At 40.3% G+C, this 23,729-nt stretch overlaps 1 protein-coding gene across 10 annotated transcripts; it reads right to left on the bottom strand.

Annotated features, from left to right (window-relative positions):
• Window positions 1-23,715, bottom strand: LOC309667296 (uncharacterized protein). Of its 10 annotated transcripts, none has more exons than XM_082475682.1 (5): window positions 18,056-23,715; window positions 17,322-17,408; window positions 14,006-14,168; window positions 13,743-13,832; window positions 1-11,994 (listed from the first exon to the last, which is right to left on the bottom strand). In XM_082475682.1, exons 2-5 carry the CDS (start codon window positions 17,362-17,364, stop codon window positions 11,790-11,792), a joined length of 501 nt encoding a protein of 166 aa, XP_082331808.1. In that variant the 5' UTR covers window positions 17,365-17,408; window positions 18,056-23,715; the 3' UTR covers window positions 1-11,789. The 10 variants fall into 10 exon arrangements, 4 of the variants coding, with proteins under 4 accessions (XP_082331808.1, XP_082331809.1, XP_082331811.1 ...); XM_082475683.1 differs by lacking the exon at window positions 18,056-23,715 and adding an exon at window positions 17,907-18,041; XM_082475685.1 differs by lacking the exon at window positions 18,056-23,715 and adding an exon at window positions 17,628-17,900 and having other exon boundaries at window positions 1-13,613.
• Between the last annotated feature and the right edge of the window lie 14 nt (window positions 23,716-23,729).

Genomic DNA, 23,729 nt, shown 5'->3' with positions numbered 1-23,729 from the left:
TTCCCTGGTGGCGCAGTGGTTGAGAATCTGCCTGCCAATGCAGAGGACACGGGTTCGAGCCCTGGTCTGGGAAGATCCCACATGCCGCGGAGCAACTAGGCCGGTGAGCCACAATTACTGAGCCTGCGCGTCTGGAACCTGTGCTCCGCAACAAGAGAGGCCGCAATAGTGAGAGGCCCGCGCACCGCGATGAAGAGTGGCCCCCGCTTGCCACAACTAGAGAAAGCCCTCGCACAGAAACGAAGACCCAACACAGCCATAAATAAATAAAATTTTTAAAAAAATGCAATCATATTCTTAGCCTATCTGATTGGCAAAGATTGGCAAGAATGATACCTGCTGTTGGAATGGGTATGGAATAATGGAGCGCTTTTATTCACTGCTGGTGGAAGAGTAAAGTTGTACAATCTTATGGAGTGATATCTGGCAATACATCTCAAAAGCCTTTAAAAGGATATATCACATGACATACATTCCATTAGAAGTGGGGAAATATATGCATAGAGGAATGCTTACTGCATCCTATCATTGCAGCAAAATACTTGGGAAAACATGCGTTATTCAGGAAAATCCCAAATAATGATAGTTTAAAGAAGGTAGAAATTTGTTTTCCTGCCATGTAAATAAAGTCCTAAGGTAAGCAATCTGCAAACAACAGTGACCCAGATTCCTTCTATCTTGTGTCTACAATCTTTTCTCTATGAGGGTTCTACCTTGTGGTCCAAGATAGTTATTTGTTCTCCAAGCATCTCATCCATACACATCAGAAGTCATGTATGAAGATACATGAGGAAGAAATGAGGGCAGAAAAGACACAGTTCTTCTCTTTAAGGATACTTCCTGGAAGTTGAACATGACACTTCCATTTGGTCACATGGCCACAACAAACTGAAAAGGAAACTGGGAAATAAGTCTTTATTCCAAACAACACCTTCCAGCTAAAAACTAGAATTTAAGACAATAATATTAGCTAAAAAAGGACCATTATTTAATGATAAAAAAAAATTACCAATAAAATATAATAATCCTGAACTTGCATGCACCCAAAACCCTAGCCTCAAAATATGTAAAGACAAATAGTGATATATACTAAAAAAATTGTTAAATTCCCCAGTCATGGTGGGTATTTTTAACACACATCTCTCAGAAACTGATATAGAAAGCCCACAAATAATTAGGAAGTATAAAATGTCTTGAACAACACAATAAGCTTGTTATAATGGACATATACAGAATCCTGCTCCCAATAATTAAAGAAAACAGATAATTACCAGAGGATGACCACAATCCAGTCACACAACCCAAAGTATTCATTTCATACAGAGCACATTACATATCACAATGCAATACAGTCAGAAGTTAAAAAAGGAACAAGACAATTTAAAGATTCTATTATTTTAGAAACTAAAAAGCACTTCAACATAGATAGAAAACGTATATGAAAGGGCAACTAGATAGATCTATAAGAGATAAGTAGATAAATAATTCATTGTCTCAGTGTACCATACTTTATTTGCTGTTGAACCATCTATGAGTCAACATTTTGGTTATGTGTTAGAGACTGCAGGTTATCTCCTAATATCCCTTCTTCCCTTCTTCCTTAAGAAAGACTGAAATTCATCAATAGCTCTGATCTCTCTGTTACTGTTGTCTAGTTTATTAGTTTCACCTGTTTTTAAAAATCTCTCCAAATTAGCATTTATTATTAGGGCCATAGGGTATCCCATACATAGCACTTCTCTTCTCTGGAATTCAGAACCAATATGGGGAAAGAAGGAAGGAGAGAGGCAGGAATAAGAGATAGAAAATCAAAATACAATATTAGCTTTATTTCAGATAAAGCTGATGGGAGAAAGTTATTTAAGATCTGTGGCCAGATGGGCTTGCTGATACTGTACTTTATTCCTGAATTAGATGGACTGAGGCCCCGATGGCACAGTGAAGCACCAGCAGGTTTCCCTAATAAGGCTGGTCATTCACCACCTGGACACAGGCAGCTTTCCTTCAGTGGGGCAGACAGTTCTGAAGGAGAGAGAACAGCAGGGGCTGAGCCAAGCATCTTGCTTGGGTCTTCCTCCTAAACTCTCCAAACCTCCTGCTTTTGGGGAGGAATGGTTAAGGAAGCAGAGAGAAGTTGAGAGTGTTCTTTTGTTACTCCTTATGGAGATTGGAGCAGAATTTCTTTCTTTTCTATGGATGTATGAGTGGGAAGTAATTGTTCTTGTCAATAGTGTTTTCTGTAGTCCCTGCTTAAGGCTGATTTCCCATGAAGCTAATGGTTCCGCTTCAGGGCCCTTAACCTGATAGACGCTCCCGAGGCCCTGATCCCAGGAGGAAGCAGAAGCTCCAAGAAAGTTGAAGAAATGAAGTCCTGCTAGCCGGGAGGTCATTCTACTTGCCCTGGTGGTAGTCTTGGAGCTGCAGGAGAGGGGGCGGGCGTTGGGCACCATTCCCGGTGACAACCTGCACTCGGTGGAGCCCGTGGAGCATCAGCATCTTCCCCAAGGAGAAGAATCTGACTGAGACGCTGGTCCACTCTCAGCCTGAGGGCCATGTGACTTGCCTTTGTGGTCACCTTGGCACACGCCACTGCTGAGAACTGCCCTGGCACGGTAGGGGGTGGGAGGGTTGCTGGGCGTGGTGAAACCCAGCCGACCTTGATCAGCCTGCTGTGACAGTGGGATCAAAGGACTGGACTTCTCTGACGACTCTCCGACCACTACTAATGAATGTGAAGCTAAAATAAACTTTTCTAAACTATGACCGATTTTGTTTTTTTTTAAAGAACAAATTTTGACCAACTGTGTTAGAAGACTGGTTTATCTTTCTACTTCTTTGTATAGGTGATATTTAAAGGTAATTATCACATTAAGAGGTGAGCGAGGAGTATGCAGCCAAAAAACAGAAACCAAATTTCACTTCCATAGAGGAAATGAAATTATAATAAAAATAATTAAAGATTATATTACATTCCTGGATTTTTTGAGGTTTTGCAACATTTAGCTACAATTTAAATTTTTATTTTTTGTGATTTATATTTTTATTCCAAGGAAATATAAACTTTTGTACCTAATTTTCTATTAATACTTTGGTATTCTTTTCTTAAAAAGTGTTCCTTGAATTATGAAAGATTTAGGTCCCAGAAAACATGGATCCACCCCTGTTTTTTTCAATTTTACAAAAATGTTTGCCAATTTTTTTTCTCCTTGTTTCCCACATCTTTTTTTCTGGGTAATTTTCCTTCTTAATCAAGTACATCTTTTAGTATTTCTTCCAGTGAAGGTCTGTTATGGCCAAACTTTTTGATAAAGTCATTATTTAGCCTTCAGTCTTGAATTAAACTTAGCTGGGTAAAGAATTCTATTCAAGATTTTTGTCCCCTTTCAGTACTTAGAGTTGTTATTTCATTTCTGGAGTTTGTCCTTGTTGCAGAGAAATGTACTTTTTCCTTTGAGAAAAGGCAATCTGTCTTTTCTCCTTGTGTTTTCTTTCTGTCTTTTGTGCTCTTCAGTGTCACTCTCATCCATCTAAGTTTGAATTTGTTTTTATTTAACTTGCAAGGGCTGGGGAGTACTGTTGTCCTTTTTCAATCCTGGAAAAGTATGACTCTTTAGCATTCTATCTTTTAAATTGTTTTTAACAAATACTGAGCAGATCCAAAACAATATCTTAAGATATGTGTAAAGTATAAAGAATATGGAAAAAAATTAAAAGAATAATAGTACAACACTTAGGTGCACACCATCCAATGTGCGAAAAGAACAAATAGAGCATCACCATTATTCTTCAGTTCCCCTGTGCTCCCTCCCCCTGCCACACCACCTTTCCCCTCTCCCTTCAGAGGCTGCTATTATCCTAAACTTAATATTTATCATTTCTTTCTTTTCTTTGTAGTTCCACAATGAAAATATATTGTGATGCATGTTTTTAAACATTACATCAAGGGACTGATGCTATATATGTTTTTCAATTTGTTTTTGCCACTCAAAATTGTGTTCCTGAGATTCTACTATGTCGTTGAGTATAACTGTAGTTTATTCCTAGTCATTACTGTATATCTCCCATGTTCTATCCATTCTACTGTTAATGGATATTGGATTGTTTCTAGTTTTTTACTAGTAGGCATTATGCTACTTTAAGCATTTCATAAATGCCTCCTGGAAAAGGATAGTTTCTCTAGAGTTTACGCCTAGGAGAGGAATTGCTAGGTCATAAAGTATGCGCATCTTCATAAAGCAAAATTGCTTTCCAAAGTGACTGTACTAATTTACACTCCCATCAGTGCTATATAAGAGATTGCCTTGTTCCACATCCCTGCCAATGCATGATAGTTTCAGACTTTCATATTTGCCAATTTTGTGAATACGTAATGGTACTTCATGGTAGAATTAACTTGTATTTTCCTGACTGGTGATGAGACTGAGTGACACTTTGTATGTTTATTGGCCATTTATGTTTTCTTTTCCAAAAAAGGCTTGTGTAATTCTTTAGACCCTTTAAAATTTGGTTAGCCTTTTTCTTATTGATTTGTAATAACTCTTTACATATTCAGGATACTAATACCTTGACAATTATATATTTAGCAACTATTTCCTCCCAGTCTGTGGCTGGTCACTTCATTCTCTTTATGGTATCTTTTGATAAACTGATATTATTATTATTTTTAATGTAGCTAATTTGTCCATTTTTCCTCTGTGGTTTTCATTTTTATTACTTGCTTAAGAAAATTAGATCATAAAAGTATTCTCCTATATTGAATTCTAAAATGTTTATAGTTTTATATTTCACATGTAGCTCATTAATTCACCTGGAGCTGATTATTTTTATATGATGTGATAAAGGGATGTAAATCCTAATTATCTTATGTATCTTATCAGTGTTTGTTTTTATATGTATATGTTATTATCTCTCATCTCATTTGTTATGCAGAAGATACATTGTGGGATGCAGGAAAATGTTATTCTGAGAGAAATTCATAGCCTTAATACTTAAAGTTTAAAAATTAGGTATCTGTGTTTCCAAATTTGAAAGTCAAGGAAAGTATAACAGAAAAAAACACAAAGGAGGTGGAATAAAAAACACTATAAAGAGCAGAAACAAATTAAATAAATATCATATAAACAATATCAATTAAACAGAAATCATGTTAAGTAACAGAGAGGCGCAACAAAGCCAAAATATTGTTTTTTGAAAAGACTAACAAAATAAACTCTGGTGTGACTACTCAAGAAAAAAAGAAAAGGCACAGATAAATGTCATTAGATTCTACAATGAGATATCACCTCACCTTACGCCTGTCAGAATGGTTATCATCAAAAAGATCACAAACAACAAATATCGGTGAGGTTGAGGAGAAAAGGGAATCCTAATGCACTGTTGGTGGGAATGTAAATGTGTGTAGCCACTATGGAAAACAGTATGGAGGTTCCTCAAAAAAACTAAAAATAGAACTACCATATGATCCAGCAATTCCACTCCTGGGTACATATCCAAAGAAAAAGAAAACACTAATTTGAAAAGATACATGCACCCTAGTATTCATAGCAGCATTATTTACAATAGTAAAGAGTTATGGAAGCAACCTAAGTGTCCATCAATAGATGAATGGATAAAGAAGACACGATATATATATACAATGGACTACTCAGTCATAAAAGAGAATAAAATTCTTCCATTTGCAACAATGTGGATGGACCTAGAGAGTATTATGCTTAGTGAAATAAGTCAGAGAAAGACAAATACTGTATGTTATCACTTACATGTGAAATCTAAAAAATAAAATGAATGTATATAACAAAACAGAAACAGACTCACAGATATAGAGAACAAGCTAGCGGTTACCAGTGGGGAGAGGGATGGGAGGAGAGGCAAGTTAGGGGTATGACATCAAGAAGTACAAACTATTATGCAGAAAATAGATAAGCAACAAGGATATATCATACAGCACAGAGAAATATAGCCATTATTTTGTAATTATTTTAAATGGAGTATAATCTATAAAAATATTGAATCTCTGTGTTGTACACCTGAAAATAATATAATATTATAAATGAACTGTACTTCATTAAAAATCATTAAATTGTAACATCATAAACTCAGATGTAACATAAATTTAAAAGATAAGGAAATGCTTTTAATTAACTTTATGCTAATAAAATTGAAAATTTAGAAGAAAACATGCAAATTTCCAGGAAAAAATGTATATTAATTTTGCATCTATCTTGCTAAACTCTCTTATTAATTTTAATAATTTCTGTGTGGATAATTCTGGGTTTTTTACATAAAACAATCATACAACATGTAAATTGTAACAGTATTTTTCTTCTCCCACTATCTTTTTGAATGTCTCTACAACTTTTTCTCTGGAATGCCTCTTAGAAGTATATTGAAACTTCTCATTCTATCTTCCATGTCTCATAACCTCTCTTTATATTTCCACCTTGTTATCTCTGTGTTGCATTATGGGTGATTTATTCAGATCTATTTCTCAGTTGACTATTTTACATGATGATTCATTGAGTTTTTAATTTGAATGAATTAATCTTTTATTTCCAGGAGTCCAATTTTGTTCTGTTTCAAATCTCCTTATTCTCTGCTCATATTGTTCCTTTGTTTCATTATTTCAATTCCTTCGTTTACTTGTTTAATCATTTTAAACATAACAATGTTTATAGTCCCTTTCAGAGTGTTCAGTTTTCTGTGGTTCTTTGGGTACTAATTTTGTTAATTATTGAGACTTTTGATTGATCCTCATTTCCTCATATGGTTTATAATTTTATATTGTGAGCTCATCTTAAGCAGTGATGGTTCTTCTGTGTGAGTCCTACATACCCCAAATTATGGGTTTGCCCCCTGTAATGAGGATTTACATTTGGTTCCTGGAGTTTTCATGGACCAAATTTGTGGGGTTTTTCCCAACTTTTTCATTAATCAGCTGAGAATTCTCATGCTGTAAGACCAGAATAAAATTAGATCCTACACTCAGGCTTGGGGTTTTAATTTCTTAGATGTTTCTTTTTCACTCATACTCACACTTGAATAGTACAAGATTCCTTGCTCTTTTTCATTGCTGGAGCTCTTTTTAGTGCCATTTTTATGGACTAAGCAACTTTGCAAGAGCCTGTCCTTAATTCAGCCTTTTAATTCCAGATATTCATCTTAAGTGGACCCAAGGCCATGTCTCTTGTCTCCATGTGAGGTTTATATTCCAACTCCATTCTCTAGGTGCTGGTTCTATCAGTCCAACCTTATAGCTTGAGCTACTAGAGGATTTTCCTTTCTTCCTTCCTGGCCCAATTATCTACTTTTAGAAACACAGTTTATTTGTTTATCAGTAATTTATTGTATTGATTATATTTTACCCCAAATATCTATGTGTTTATTACAGGAGTGTGTCTGCATCAGTCCCTCAGGTTGCTGAACCAGAAGTAGAAAAAAAGGCTTGATTTACACCCAAATTTACATCATATTTAAATAAATAGTCTCTGTTGAATGGGATTACAGGTGATTTTGATCTTCTATTAAAGTCTTACTTTTATTGTCTAGACTTTATACAATGACTATGCAATAGTTTTATTAGTTGAAAATATTATTAAATGATTTCAATTTTGAAAAGAAAGTTTAATGAAAGCTAGATTAGGGTATCATATTACTGTATAGTTCAGAAATTATTTTACTCTTTATCTATGTGAAGCAGGGAGAGAAGTCACACAAAATTCTAAAATTATCTTATGTCTGACTTCAGAATACATTACAAATGAAACATCACTATTTCAGGCTAAATGAGGAAAATGAATCTAAGTTAGTCTAAAGCCTGAATATTTTTAATGCTTTTTAAATTTCTTCAAGTAAATGCAATAAATGGAACAAGAAATGGTGTTATTAGGAAAGGTTCTATGTTTTGTAACAAACAAATATTAGTTGTTTTATGCTTTTAAGTAGAAAAATATTTCCCACTCCCATCTCTACTCCTCAATCCTTGTATTTACTAGTTACCATTAAAGTCATGTATCCTTGAGGTTGTTGGACTGATAACTTTAAATTTATTTATTTATTTATTTTTGTTGGGTCTTCGTTTCTGTGCGAGGGCTTTCTCTAGTTGCAGCGAGCGGGGGCCACTCTTCATCACGGTGCGCGGGCCTTTCACTGTCGCGGCCTCTCTTGTTGCGGAGCACAGGCTCCAGACGCGCAGGCTCAGTAGTTGTGGCTCACGGGCCTAGTTGCTCCGCGGCATGTGGGATCTTCCCAGACCAGGGCTCGAACCCGTGTCCCCTGCATTGGCAGGCAGATTCTCAACCGCTGCGCCACCAGGGAAGCCCTGATAACTTTAAATGCCTATAGTTTCAATTTCCTAATGATATTTTTGTATGTTTGTTTCTGGGTATATCTGGGGATGTGGGATGTGTCCCAGGGTGTGAGGGCATGTACGTATGTTTGAGGGAGACTGTTGGGGGTGTCTGTGCCTGATGATTTTTACTTTCCCTTTTACTCTTTCAATGAATACACTTACTTTTAACCTTGTCCCCATTCAAATGATCTCTAATTCTAAATTATTGAGGCTCAAATAATGTTTTTCTCTAAATTATTTTCCAATATGTATGTACAGAAATTGTCTTAATTCAAGCGTTTTTAAAAATCTAAATCCTAAAGGAGTGGAAAATATAAAATATCCTCCACAAATGGAATATCAAAACATCACACAGTATAATATCTGAACATTTTGTTCACGGCCCCTGCTTCCTTCAGAAAGCCTTTACAATGAATTTTATTAAAACAAATTCTGTACAGAATAAAAGATTGCCAGTATAACAAAATGTGTTAGACAGTTTCTCACAACAGACTTTCAATGGAATATAAACCTCTAGATGTTATAGCTTTCCTAAGACCTTAGAAATTTTTTAAAGGTTTTCTTAGAGAAGGAAGGAAAAAAGAAAGAAGGAAGAGAGGAAGCAAGGAAGGAATGAAGGGGGGGGGGAGGAAGAGAATGATTAAAAAAAACTAATAAAGTTTTACCAAATATAAATATATTTGTTTATAAATGTAGCATTTCCCATTCCAAATCATTGGTGGTCCTGAGCTAGAAGAAGTAAGGAAAATGGTTCCTATGTTGCGGGTTAGGTGTGCATGGAAAGGCTAACTAACTACGGGCGACTAGAACAGCTAGGCAGTGTCTATTGTGACCCATCTGTTAAGTTGGATAGAAACTAACAGAACTAAATTCAGCCCAGGAAACTGGGAGAGGTGCAGCAGTTCAGGCTTCCCCTTGGTCCGGAGAGCATGGCCACCGGCCATAGGACTTCCCTAACTAGCTAAACTAGCTGAAGATTCCTCCAGTTTAGAGTCAGACATACCTCTGTCCAATCCCAGATTCTCCCTTTACTGGTTTCATGAGTTTAAGCAAGTTATTTTACTTCACCTTTTTTTTCAAGATCCTTATCCATGTACCTACTTCCTAGGATCTTCATGAAGATCAAATGAGATGATGCCTGTGGAGCCCTTTGCACCATGCCCTGTCACACAGCAAGCACTCATTGTCACAGTTTGTGCAGTTACTCTAGTACTTCTGGTAAGCAGTAGGTGTCAGGGAGTGTTCAGTAAGGAGGAAGCTGATATTTGGCAATCCAGGCAGTCAGACAGCATCAGATACAGTTGTCGATGGGTACCAAGCCCACAGCCATGAGCCAAGAGTGAAGGGATCAGACTTCAGTGCCAAGGGAGGATGGAAGGATAAAACTGCCATAGTGGTAGGAGGAAAGCAGAGCTCCCAGCTCAGGATAGAATAAGAGGCAGGATTCAATGGCTGGGACCCAATCCCAGGAAACAAGACAAGGATGTGGTTAGCAAAACTGATGGACAAAATGAAGACTGATCTCAGCTACAAAGCACAGCATAGCCCTGGAGGACCAGGAGCAAAGGGGAATGGATGTCCAGTCTAAAACTTCTGGCCATAGCTTTTGAAACCTGCCATACCCCTCACCCCGCCCCAATTAGCTAATGACTGGTCCTTGAGCCAGAGGGGGCTATACCTGCTGGAGAAGATTAATGGAATTTTTTCAGCTTTATTAATTAATTAATTTTTTATTGGCTTGCTTTTATTTGTTTGTTTTTATTGGAGTATAGTTGCTTTACAATGTTGTGTTTCTACTGTAAAGTGAATCAGCTATACATATACATATAATCCCCTCTTTTTTGGATTTCTTTCCCATTTAGGTCATGACATAGCATTTTTTCAGCTTTAGTTTTACTTATTTGTGAACATATATTTATGATTTGGAAGTCAAAACTGTATAGAAAGGTACACACAGCAAGTCTCACTTCCACTGTCTTCTCCATTCCATTCCCTTCCACCCCCTACAGATAACCACCCCCTACAGATAACCAACCCCTACAGATAGTTATCCTTTCAGTGTTTCTTTTTATAAATATAAACAAATACGTGTACATATTCTTACTCCCCTTGCCTGTTACACAAAAGGTAGCACACTGTATAACCTTGGGTTTTTTTACTTAACAAAATACCTTATAGACTTCTCCACACTGGAAGATGGAAAACTTTGTTCTATTTTATGGCTGCATAGTACTCCGCTGTGTGGATGCGCCATAGTTATTTTGAACAAATTTCCTATCATTGCTGAGCACTTGGGTTGTTTCTAATCTTTGGCTGTTAGAAACAATGTCACAAGGCATGATCCTGGCTATATGTTATTTTGTACTTTTACAAGGTATCAATAGGATGGATGATTAGAAGTGCAGTGGCTGCTCAAAGGTAAGTTCATTGATAATTTTGCTCATTATTACCAAATCTTTCCACAAGAACTGTTCCATTTCTCACTAATACTAGCAATATGTGAGAATTCCTGTTCCTCCACAGCCTCAACACATTATGTTGTCAAACTTTTAGACTGTTGCCAAGCTGGTGGGAAGATTGTAATTTTGGAGTCTAATGAAAGGTGAATTGTACTTTCATAAAAGCCACACTAAGTAATGTTTTATTATTTGGAGTGGTCCTTCTTCCTTCCTTCTTTTCCTTTTTCCTTTAAATGCCATAGACCCAAATATTTTGTGTTTAGTTATGTGGGCTTAGTTATGTATTCCAAAACCTGAAGTGTTCTGTCTATGATGAATTAGACTGGCTGGTGTAGGTGAGAAAGATGAAGAATTTAAAATCCTGACTGGGGAATTCCCTGGCGGTCCAGTGGTTGGGACTCCGCGCTTTCACTGCTGAGGGCGTGGGTTCAATCCCTGGTCAGGGAACTAAGATCCCGAAAGCTGCACAGCACAGGAAAACAAAACAAAACAAAACTCCTGACTGATGTCTGGGTCCTGAACAGCACATGAACTTCTCCCTCCCCTTGGGTCGTCCTGGCTCCTGGCCACCCTCCTGCCCCTGCACACCAATACAAGCTAGGTCCCCCCAACACTGGGCTGACCTCCCAGCCTTGGCTGAGCGGCATCTCTGCGTGCATTCTCTCACAGCCTGCAGCCCTCTGGCTACCGCCTCACACATACTAGTACCTGTGGCACGTAGGAGGCAGTGGGAAGAATTCTGGAAGCCTTGCATGCAGTACAATTAGCAGACTAAGAACAAGAATAACCTTGAGAGTTGTGACACAGAGGCCTCAGCCAGGGTGACAGGTTTGTGGAGGAGCACATGTTATTTCCAGTGCGTTTTATTTTCAGTGAGTGTGGGTCTGGAAAGATACATCTTTTTCTACCTTGTATTTTTCTAATTTGGACTCTAGGCATTAAAAATGGCTTTGAGTAAATTTCTGGAGCAGGCCTAAGGGTTTTTATGGACAAAGGGGACACTCTTGGTGCCCAGGGCTGGAAGAACAGATGTCAACAGAGAGTCCTGGGTGTGCTGGCACACCTGCCTCTCCGTCCTGGAGGAGATGCTCCCACTTCTGCAAGGCCCCTGCTGCCAAACGCGGGGCCACCTTCACTGGGGAATTTTCATACGAGGCTGCCAGAAGCCAAATTAACACTCTTCTGAGACTGTGAAATAGATAAATATATTTCCCCCCAAACTCTGGAATATAAAACTATTCAAAACAAAGAAATAAAATCAGATTCTGCCAGAATAATACATGGCCAAGACTGTCACATCATAGCTAACATCTTATACTGGGACGAAAAAAAATTAGAAGTTAAACCAAAGTATCTGGAAAAAACATCTCCACTCAGCTATGATTAGCCTAGTTTTAGATCAATCATACTAATAATTTTATTTTTTGTAGTACAAAGAAATATCTAGTATCTATATCTAATAATTGTAATAATCTTGAGCTCTTCGGAATTATACTGACAAAGATTTTGCAGCAGTATATTTTAGTTATAGCACCTTTTAAAAAAATGCTAAGTCTACAGGTGGCCAAAAAGTCTTTTTTCATGCTAGTTAGAAGTTACACGTATGGTCCTCTCCACGAAAATCTTATTTCCCCCATGTTCTTCCAGATATCTCCTCCGATACTGCCGACTGAAAATTATTGAAACATCCATGATAGCTGTTCCTCCGTCTTTGACTCTTGTTACATGGAGTGGGGAACTTTTCTTTCATATTGTCCCAAGGCAAAACTCCCCATTTGTTAAGGAGGGACCCTGAGGAGGTCATGCCGTGGGAAGTTCTCCAGCTCCAGGAGAGAATGCTGATGCTCTGTCTTGTTGCAGGAGGGAGGTTGTCTCACGTTCTCTTTCCTGCACCAACCACCATGAAGTGCATCTGGATGAGCAGAGTGGCTGGCACTTGTCTTGCAATAATATGGTTCTACTGGGCGATCTTCTGAAATTGCTGCTCATATCCTGACATGGGAAGGATTCTGCTTAATTTCCTTAGAATAATGAATTGATTACTAAGGATACATTCTCATGTGTAGGGACTTCGTGACTGTTCAGGAAGTGTCAGAGGAGCTCAGGTATATCAGTCACATTGGTACCATGCTGGGGGAGGCGGTGATGTTGCCCTCTTATGACACTGACAGGTTGCAGAGGTCATTCATTCATTCCACAAACACTAATGGAAGACCAGGTCCTACATTAGGCCCTGGATATTAAAAAAAAAAATGTGGGGTGCCTTCCTGGAGCACTCAGTCTAGGGGTGGAGATGTAAAAATGCACAAAAATTTACAGTATAATATAATAAGGGCTAAAACAGCGATGTCCACAGTTGGTTTCGTAGCTCACAGGTGACTGTTGCACTAGGTGTGTGGGAACCGTGATCAGGAAGACTTCACAACGGGAGTGACATTTGGGCTGAACTTTGGAAGACCAGAGCTCTTGACCAAGCAGTGGGAAAGAGACTAGAAAGAAGCAAATGTAAAGGCAGAGAGGTGTGAGAGAGTCTGGTGGGGCAAGTGATTAGAAATGTAATCCATCAGGGACAACATCTCAGAGCAGGTGAGCAGTGAGCCAGACTCTGGAGGAAGTGGCTGGACATTCAGAGGAATTAAGCGCACAGAGAGAGGAATCAGCAAAAGTGTATCAGGGCAGAGAGGGTGCCATCTTGGCCAGGGCAGGGCTGTCCCCAGGGTCACCGTTCCCTGCGCTTCTCCCTTCCCTCTGGCTTTGATACCAGTGTTCTTCTGTAGTGGAGCCGGTTCACTGTGCTTCATTATCTCCTCCAAAGTAAAAGTGTTCCACATCATCCACTGTCCTCTCCAGCCACAGAATCATGGAATGATCTTTGGCCTGGAAACACACCCCCATTCTGCCTCCCCCTCCTTCTCCCTCTCCCCATCAGTGCCTACCTTGATCTGCCAAAGGTCAACCGTAACACAGCAATGACAAATCCTGGGATTCCAGCCTTTAGGAAATGCTTGAGGATCCGCAAGCCTGAGCTCTTAGGATGGAAAGCAAAACTTCTTCAATATTTAGATATGCTTTCCTTTTCATACTTTCAGCCCATTAATATGTTACACTGTTTCTGAGGGTAACAGAATTCTCCAGTAAACAGAATTTGTCCCTGCCATCTCAGCCTCCCATTCACCGCAGTCACTCCTCTTCCTCTCACCTTCTCTCTGGTACCCACATCCTGCTTCTCATCCCCTCTTCCGCATCAAAGCAGGCCTTCAGGCGTAGATCCGGAGTATATTCACCATAAGGTGTAAATGACTGATAGAAGCTTAAGGTATTCCTCGTTATAAGCATATTTGTATTTTGACAGGGCTCAAAGCCTTTAGAGAAAGGAACAAATCCATAAAGATTTAATGGAGAAATTTTAATTAGGCAACAGGAGGAATGTTTGGGGTTGAGTGGAGTATACCTGGTTTTCCTGAAATCACATGCCAGACAACTATTCTATTTAGAAATTCGAATACATACACACACACATACCCTACTTACCTGTTTAATTCCAGGTAGTATGTTAAATGCTTCACAAATACTCTCTCATTTAATTCTTACACCTCAAATCCTGCAAAGCAGACATTTAGTGTTTCACATACATTCTGCCTCACAACAAGGTTAAGTAAATTGCCAAACATGCACAGCCCATAAATAAGGAACTGGGATGTGAATCCAGCTTCTTTCTACAGATCAGGAAGCCCCTCGAGGTAACACTCTTTTCATGTGGTGGGAAGCAGTCTTCCTGCTTGCCTCCTGGGTTGCTGAGTTAACGAACATATAGAGCTTTAAAAATCATTTCCAATAAGTCATCTTAAAAAGCGCCCTTAATCATCTTTGTTTTTCTCTGAACTCCCCAGACTTTGTGTATGTCATCCTCATAATGATGTGCCCCGAATAAAACATAGTGGCCTGTTCTATTTTCATTTTTCAGCCTGTGCAGGATATAAAAAATAAACAGCATATGGTGAAAAGTTAATGTGATTAAAAAAAAATAAGTTCACTTAAAATAATCCACGGGCTTTTCTACATGGGTTCTTGGTCTGGTTTCAAAAACCACAGGAGTTTTACTATGCTTTAGAAAAGGGTGAATATTTGCATTGTTTCTACTGGGGTCAGTGGAAAACCAATCTCATAGAATCGGCACTAATAATCATGTTGTTTATAAACAAGTGCCATGCTAAACTAGTACAGACCAAGACTACTGTGATGTGCTCCAGCATTAAACACACTCAAAGCAACACTGTAACTCTCTCTCCAGCTATAAATCTCATGCCAACACAATGTTTCTTTAGCCAACAAGAATAATGAAGTCTTACCTAGAGAATAAGATGGGACATCAGACAAATAGGTAGACCTGACCTTTTAAGAAAAACTTCCTATACCTTGAGGCAAATAAAAAATGAATTTAGGAATCCTGTCTTTATTTTAAAAGTGTAACTACATAAAAAGTCATTGTTGCTTAAGCTACATCAGTTCTCAGCACTGAAAGAAACAAGTAATTTGAAAAGGCACGTAAATAATTTTATTGGCACATTTGTGTTCAGCCACAAAGTTCTCTCAACAATTAAGTGCAGAGCCCACTGTGGGTCCAGGATTGTTCTGAGCATTGTGGAAGATGGAAGAGAAACTGAAGATAGGGACTTTATCCTTCAGGAATTGATGATCCAGCTACAGAGATGTTAGGTCCTTAATAAAATAAAGAATAGTATCAAACACTTCCCTTGTGCCAGGCACTGTGCTCAGAGATCTGCAGGGATTATTTCCTCTAATCCTCAGAAGCCCAGAGAAGTAGGTACTATTATTTTACACAGGAGGAAATCAAGGCTTAAGAGGTTAACTGAACTCTCAAAGAGTTGTGAGAATTATATAAGAAACCATAACGCACTATATCAGTCTGGTGTAGATTTTGTTTCCTACTGAAAAAAAAGAAAAAAGAAAAGAAAAAAAACCCAAACAAAACAAAGCAAAAAAAAAAAAAATCAGTAGCTTAAACAGTTAGAGATTTATTTTTCTCTCTCATAAACCAAGTCCGGAGGTAGATAGTAACTAAGCCAGCACCACAGCTCTCCTTCAACACAGGGACACACCTACCTCCAAGGCATCTGGGAAATGTGCAGACATTTTTTTCTTACAAGTGGTCATGTGCCCTGTTGAAAAGTGGGGCTTCTCTTACTACAGGTGAGGAGAACAGATATTAGGTTAGGCAACTTGCATCTCTGCCACATGTTCGCAGAGTGCTGGGCCCAGGACAGACACAACAAAGGTTAAGTGATAATAATTATAAAACTCAAAGCAGCCCGGAAGTGGCTTGGTTTATTGATTAAGTACAACTATGTCTGCCCGAGGTTTTCCCTCTTCCACACTCCTGCCCTATCCCTAAATAGGCATGTGAGTGAGAGGAAGGGAGTGCGTGCTGGGTGCTCCAAATGCTGCCTCCTGGGAGCACCGACTCCCAGGCCTGGCCTCTCTATTTCCTCCTCCAGACACTAGAGGTGGTTTGCCCCAACGTTTGCACCTGTGGAAAGGTGGCAGAAAGCCAGGTCATGACACAAAATAAGGACAATGCCCAACCTTGGGCATTTCCCAACCTGGGCTCCTGCTTTCTTCCCATGCCCACTTTCAGGGAGTGCAAATGACAGCTCTGGCCTCTCGCAAATGCAGAAGGAACAGGGCAGTCACACTGCGTTAACTCCAGGGGATAAGCAGCCACCCTGGACAGAGGTGTCCTTTAGATCAGTGACACCAAGCATGGCACTCCTTGGTGCTGTGCAGACAGGAGGCTCTGGGAAGGGGGCAAATTGTAACTTATGGGTTGAGTGTCAACTCATTTGGTTTATTTGTTTCAAAGAGTTTTCCATGGATCATCTCAGTCTCACAAATTCCTAGGTAAGAGAGAAGGCTCTCACATCGCAAAATATTTGCACCGTGTGGATCTGAGGAGTTTCCCTCAGCTTCTTAAAACTTCTAAGTTGTTTTTAGGTTTAAGATTCTATGACGGACAGAGTTGGCTTATCATAACGGTTGGGGTGTGGTACAGAGAAAACTGGGTAGGACAGATGGATAGGGTGAAGTGAACAGGACGGTAGGGATAAAAACGGGAGTTTCCAGCTGGTTCATCATCGGTTTGGACTAGGAAGGGGGGGGGGATGCAAAAAGAAGTGAGAGGTAGGAACTTGATCCTTCCATTTGCTCACCCCCATATCTAATCTATTACCAAGTTCTGTGTTATTTCCTTGCCCTCCCTTCCATGGAGGGCCACTGCAAGCATGCACGATGCTTTGTGCAAATTAGAAAAAGACACCCCATCCTCCAGCAGACTCAGTCCTGTGCCAGGACTCAATGGGCAGCAAATAAGGCTCTGGCTGAACTGCAACCCCCATTCACATCCTTGGTTGGAAGCCCTTGCTCAGTGAAGAATCCGCAGATTCTTAAGTGGTGGACTTAAGTGGTGGACTCTTAAGTGGTGGGATCAGTTCACTTACCTCCATCCGCATGGTCCCTCCTGCCTCCTTCCGGCTCCATCATCTCTCATCTCTCACGTGGACACGACGCTCCGTCATGACAGGTAACTGGGAGAGGGTGTACAAAGGGTCTCAAATTCAGGCTTGGTGTGGTTGCCAAGTAAGGTTATTCATACAAGGACTAGACGAAAAGGTGTTCATCCTATTATTTGTTTTTAGACTTGTGATCGATTTAACAGACCACCCAGCCTGTGGGGCACGGCACTGTGAATTAATCAAACATAAATGAATCTTAGAGTTATTCTGTGAAAAACACACTTGTATCACCTTCTATTTTTGAGGCCGAGTATGTTTTAAAGGAACCCGTGAACATTAAAATAGACTCATCTTACGATGCTCTTTTATTATCCCTTAGCATCGCAGAGTACCGGGAGGCGCCCCGCACGAGCGCGGCCGGCCGGGGCCGAGCCGCGAGAGCCTGGACTCCCGGGACCGGCCCCACGCGCACGCCCACCCGCCCTGGCCCCGCCTCTCTTCCCAGCAGCCCGTGGGTCCCGTGACCACCCCGGGCCCCGGCTCGGCCCCCGGCTCGGAGGCTGCAGCTACCTCGCGCGGCTCTCGGATCGCGAGCCCAGCGCAGGGGCCCCTCCTCCGCGGCCGCGGCGGCGCTCCTGCCCGTCTCCGCCCCCAGCCCCACTGGCCTCCTGCTGTCTGCGACGCTCTTTCCCTTCCTTCCCGGGTTCATTTCTCCTCACTTTTCGGTGGTCAGTCCCAGCCACGTTTCCTCCGGGAAGCCTTCCCTCGGGCCCCAGTCTACGTCAGCTTCTTCGTTTATTTCCCGCATAGAACCCTGGCATCTTTCCTTCCGAGCACGTTATCTCTGTGCAATTTGACACTTATTGGTGGGATCATTTGATTAATGTTGAGCTGGTAGACGGTGCAGGAAGTTCCTCCCCCCCCCACCGCCCCCCTCAGTGTAGTGGCCGCAGAGCCTAGCACAGGGCCGGTGCAGAGTTAGGCAGGGCTCGGCAATGATTTGCTGGCTGGCTGGTTGGATGAATGAATGAATGAATGGGGTTGAGCCAAGAAGCTACCTTCTCAGCAGCTCCTTGTGGGTTATGCTTTGGGAGGGAAACCTATATCCCACATGGTCCCTGAGAAAGCAGAGCAGGTCACAGCACCACAGAGAGACGTACAGCTTCAGAGGAGACGTCTGAGGGTCAGAGAAGGGGCCAGATATAGGCCCCTGAATTTTAAGTCCTATAGTAACATACTACAATGTGGAAATTTCCTTTAAGTAAGGGAGAGAAAAAAATATTTATGCTTAACCACTTGGGCATTTCTAGAGGAATGCATTGATAAGCAAATTCCCCAATGAAATTATATCATTTGGTATAACAGCAGCATATCACCAAGCCCTTTGGCCCTTAGAACAATCAGATGACTGTCAGTAATTTGCCCTTAAAGATGCCTACTGATTCCCTTAATGAATTAGGGACAAAGCAATCGAAGATAAGGAGGGTGAAATAAATATCACGAATGCACTACATTAATGCACATGAGGTATTGTTTGGAATTTATTGTGCTTGATAAGTAGTTTTATTTTAGAAGGTTATATGTACTATGAAGCAATTAATCACATATGACAAAGACTCAGAAGGCCTTCAGATAGGTCGCTAAAATCTTTCCATAAAATTGAGGTATTAACTCTCCAAATGATTTCCCTTATATTCTTGATTATTACAAAATGACCTCAAATATGTTTACTTCCCAAGTATTTATTTATGAGGAACTAGAGTGGTGTTATCAATAAAGTGCCTTTATCCAAGCAGCAGGTTATCAGTGACAGAAGCCATATAGATGAGTATATGTCACGATGTAAATAATCATAGGTGCTCAATAAGTGATTCTGATGATGGCAAAATTAGGACAATCTTGGGAATCAAGTGAAAGAAATGCCATTGAACACACATTTGTCTAAAAGTTATAGAACATTTCTAAACTAGGCTGTAATAAAAAAAATTTTATTACACATCATTCAAAATATGGACAGTCCCGTATAAGATACATAGTACAGTGTTCCAAAATGTATTAAGGAAATAAATGTAATTTATTTCACTGCTGTTACTATGTTTCTAGGGACTTTGGCGAGAAATTATAGTAGCCTAATGGTAAACCTGACTTAGGGCTCTGGAAGTCTAGCTCCAACATTGGTGGGTTCCCAGCATCATGTCAAAGCCGTGCCAGACTGAGTATTAGGGCGAGGTGCCCGGCTGATGGCAGCCAACAGGGCAGACCTGCAGGGAATGTTGTTAGGTGGGGAAGCCTGAACTTACTTCTTTCCTGGCCAGATCCTCCAAGATGTTTCAGGGCAGCCCTAAGTATGTTTTAGATAATAGTTTATCTCCCCTGTTGAGGACAGGACGAAGGTAATATTTATCTTTTTATTCTCAGGGAATGTCACAAAGTAGATTCTAGATAAGTTTGTTGAAAAAAAAAAAGTGTAGTTTATCCCTATCCCCATCGAGGTTTATTATCCCCACTATAATATTCTTAGTAAATATAGTAGCGCTATTGTTAGGGTCCCCAGATTTATTTAAATTTTTTCTTGCCTAGATTTTTTTCAAATCCTAATTGTTTTGCATCCTAAACTTATGGGCCACTATTAAATTTGCATAGTTGTTTCAAGCCAAATGCTACATCCCGTATCTTGGGTTTACTTAGTTATTCACTGCCAACGTCTAAATCAGAGACGTGAAAAGGACAATTGTTTAGTGCTCTTTAAAGTCGCTGACCAAGATTAGTAGGGAAATCCCATTAGCTCCATTCATCGCATTTCTCATAAATCTAAAAGGAAAGCAAGTATCCAAAGCCTTATTCTTTAATAGTTCTTACTTGTAAAACCTTGACAGGGCTTTATTCTAAATTGCTTCCAAATGATGTAAAGCATACTGAGAAATATGATGGGTAGTGAATCGTGATAGTTTCAGTTATCGAATAAATAACCAGAACAGTAAAAGGGGACTAATCTTAAAGCAAACAGGATGATGGGCTACGATGAGGCAAAAAGAACAGAACCGTGGCATTCTTAAACTACCATCTGGCTCAATCCTCTTTAAGTGGGCAAGTTTGAAGAGCCTTTTATTCACTGCCCTAAAACTTATTCAAAGGGTATTGTATTTGAATATTAATTTTTCATATAGTTAAAAAACCTCACCAAACCCAACCCCATTTTTGTAGCCAAAAAGTAATGTTTAACAAAGTAATGGGTGATCCTCTGGCTAAACACGAAGGTGTGGGGCAACCTTCGAGCGGCAGTTTGGCTGCAGGCGTGGCGAGGCCACTCTGCAGCTTTTGGGCCTTCACTTCCTGGGCTCCTTCGTGGCTAGAGTAACTTATTAAAGTTGTCACCACGGTTTGAAATTTAGGCAAGAGGTGTAAAAATAAAAAATTCCTTAGGAAAAGAGGACGCGGTGATTTCTAGTATTTTATTTTACATTAAAAAAAATACTGTAGAATTGCCATATAGGATAATTGAGGCAACTGACACAATAGAAACCATAATTTATAGTTCAAGTCATGCTTTTGTGAAATTGTGAACCTATTTCATCACTTTCTAACAGACCCCTGACAACTGTGATTTCATTTAAGTCCTGGATTTTTAAATGAAACTGTTAAGGGGCTTTTATTTTGTTTTTCCGAGAAGGTGTGTTTGAGAAGCCTAAGTTGAATAAACAGGAGCCCACTACTTATCTTCAGCAAGAAGCTTTTAAAAAGGTATTTTAGCATTCTCTGTGGTTTAAGAGACAAAACCAAGTCCTGCTGGCTTTGTGTGTTGTGCTTCTCGTACAGACTGCAGTGCCTTCTGTCTGCTTTAGGGTGTGGCATCTGCCATTGGGGAGGAGAAACTGGCATGTGTCGCCTTTTATAGCAGACTGATTTCATTGTGCTGGGGGCCTCTATTTCATAGCCTCTTGGCTCCAATCTTCTAGTTGACTTGCTGAAGCAAAAGGAATTAAAAGAGATTTCGACCTACATACCTAATTTTTTTTTAAGTTTCATGATTTTTCTATATGAAAAAAAATTTTTTTTAAAGGGCCAGAGGTGAACTTGGTGACTCATTTTCCCTTTTTAGGATTAGCTGTGAAAATAAGCCACAAAATACAGCTACACTTGTACGAACTGACTTTGATGTATTTTATCAGTTTGAAAAAATGCATTTTTATGATTATATGTATATATTTAGTTTGACTATAAATGTTTAAAAGCATACATATATAATGGATTTTAGAATATATGTATAAACACATATACACAAAACACTTATATTTATATTTGCATATCAAAAACTTAAAAAATTCAACTTATGTGGTATAATCATATAATTAGTATGTATTTGAATATATAAAGGGAGAAAATGCAGGAGAAAATGTCAAAGAGGCACACTAACAAAGATGTAGTATTCTCTTGGCAAAAACTGATGAATGATTTGGCATGAATTTACCTTACGGTTCTGTTATTCTCTCTTACACATGATGATATAACTCCTGTTTTCCAGTTGTTTGCAATTTGTTGAATGCAAATTTGTGGTTTCTACACTCTATAATGACCCTTGGGTGTGCACCTGATTCCCCTTCCCCCAATCAGTCACCAGTTTTTCACATCTATCATTTTCTATTTAGTCATGTAACATATTTACACTCGGTCAAGCAAACAAAAATAACCACTGCAGTTGAAATAAACTAAAACAGCCTTTATGGAAAGCTGAAGAATGAGATGATTTTAGAAAGCTACATTCTACCAAAATCATATATATCATTTCAGCTAGCAGGACTTCTTGAAAGCTCTGGTTTCAAGTGCTTTCTCTCCATGAAAACTGAGTCCACACTAGTACACTAGTACAACTGAGCTATTGTTCAGGTTAAGAAGTCCGGCTTTTGAAGATATTCAAGATGTTACCAGGTGACAAATTCACAATAATAAAAACATTTAAAGCATCAAAAAGTGATAGAACAATGGATAGTATTTAAAAAAAAAAACAAAGCGTGAACGTTTTTGCTCTAGGATTAGATTTGACGAATTTATTATCATTATTGATCTTATGTTTATTAAATATAACATGTATTTCTTTTAGTTTTGTTTCACATCACTTAGAAATGAACCCATATCAAGAGGGTTAATTGTGCACATAACCTCTGAAATAGGGTGAAAGGCGTCATACAGATGTATGAAGAGATAAACCTTAGCTATTATGGCGCCAATAGTTAAATTTCCACGTGCAAGTTGTTGGGAGCATAAGGTATCACTACATATTTGAGGACGTTCCCTTCAGAGAGCAGACAGACAAGTGCATTGCAGGAAAAATGCTCCTTTGGGACTACTTCGTGTTTTCATTGATAAGCCTACGTACACATATAAGACGCCTTAAAAAGAAGTTATATCAACGTTATCTTTGGGCAGGTGCAGTCAATAATAAGCATATATTGAGTACCTGCTGTGTACAGGGCACAGCGCTCCTGGAATGTGCTAACCTTCACTTAAACGCTTTCCTAATTTTGCAGTTTGAAGAAGTTGTGGGAAATACGCTGATGGCCCGAAATCAAGTGAGAGAGGCTAGCATTCTGAAAAATTACATAACTCTTGGGAGAGGCAGTACTTTTGCACAGATTGCCCAAATATTTTCTTTCTCCGCCGGCTCCTCGTAACCTTTGAGGCCAGCGGACAACTTTGTTCCTCAGTCCTTCTGCCTCTTTTGTCTGCTCGTCAGACTCGTTTTCCACCTTTGTATCGGGCCTTTTAGACGTGAAAACAAACACGCGAACGCCCGGTTGGCAAGGAGACGGAGGCACGAGGGGAAAGTGCAGGCTCCAGTTGCCCCACGCCGCCGCCGCGCTCCGGGCGCCTGCGGCGCCGCCCGAGCCCCCGGCCCGGGGCCGCCGGTGCCCGCGAGGGTGCGCCCGGGCGGGCGCAGGGCCCGGCGGGCGAGCGGCGGCGGCGGCGGCGGCCGCGGCCCGGGCCGACTCCAGTCCGCGTTTTGCGAGTGCGCGCGAGTAATCAGAGAGAAGTGGATAATAGTTGCTCGGGCTCGCTCGGCTCCCTCTCATGCCATGCTGGGCCCGATAGGCTCAGTCAGTCGTGTATTTACCCATATCCGGGTTAGAGAGGAAAAGAGAAAAGTTTCATTTAAACCTGAACTAAAAACTTTCACCATGAAATCACACAGCGAGAACAGGCCCAGACCGTAAGGCGTGACTCCCGGTTCGGCTCCGGCGGGGCCTGTGGAGGGGGAGGGGGCTCGCTCGATTCCCGTCGGGGCGTGTGGATGCGCACAGGAGGGGCTGCTGACTAAAAAGTGGGTTTTATTGTCTCCCCCCCCGCCCCCCGCCCGGCCTCGCCACGCCGCGGCGATCATGGCCGCGCGGGCAGCAG

Source organism: Balaenoptera physalus (genome assembly GCF_965194825.1).
Source record: "Balaenoptera physalus genome assembly, chromosome: 9".
NCBI classification, from domain to species: domain Eukaryota; kingdom Metazoa; phylum Chordata; class Mammalia; order Artiodactyla; family Balaenopteridae; genus Balaenoptera; species Balaenoptera physalus.
Note: the sequence above shows the minus strand (reverse complement) of the source record. Positions and strands in the feature narration are given on the sequence as shown.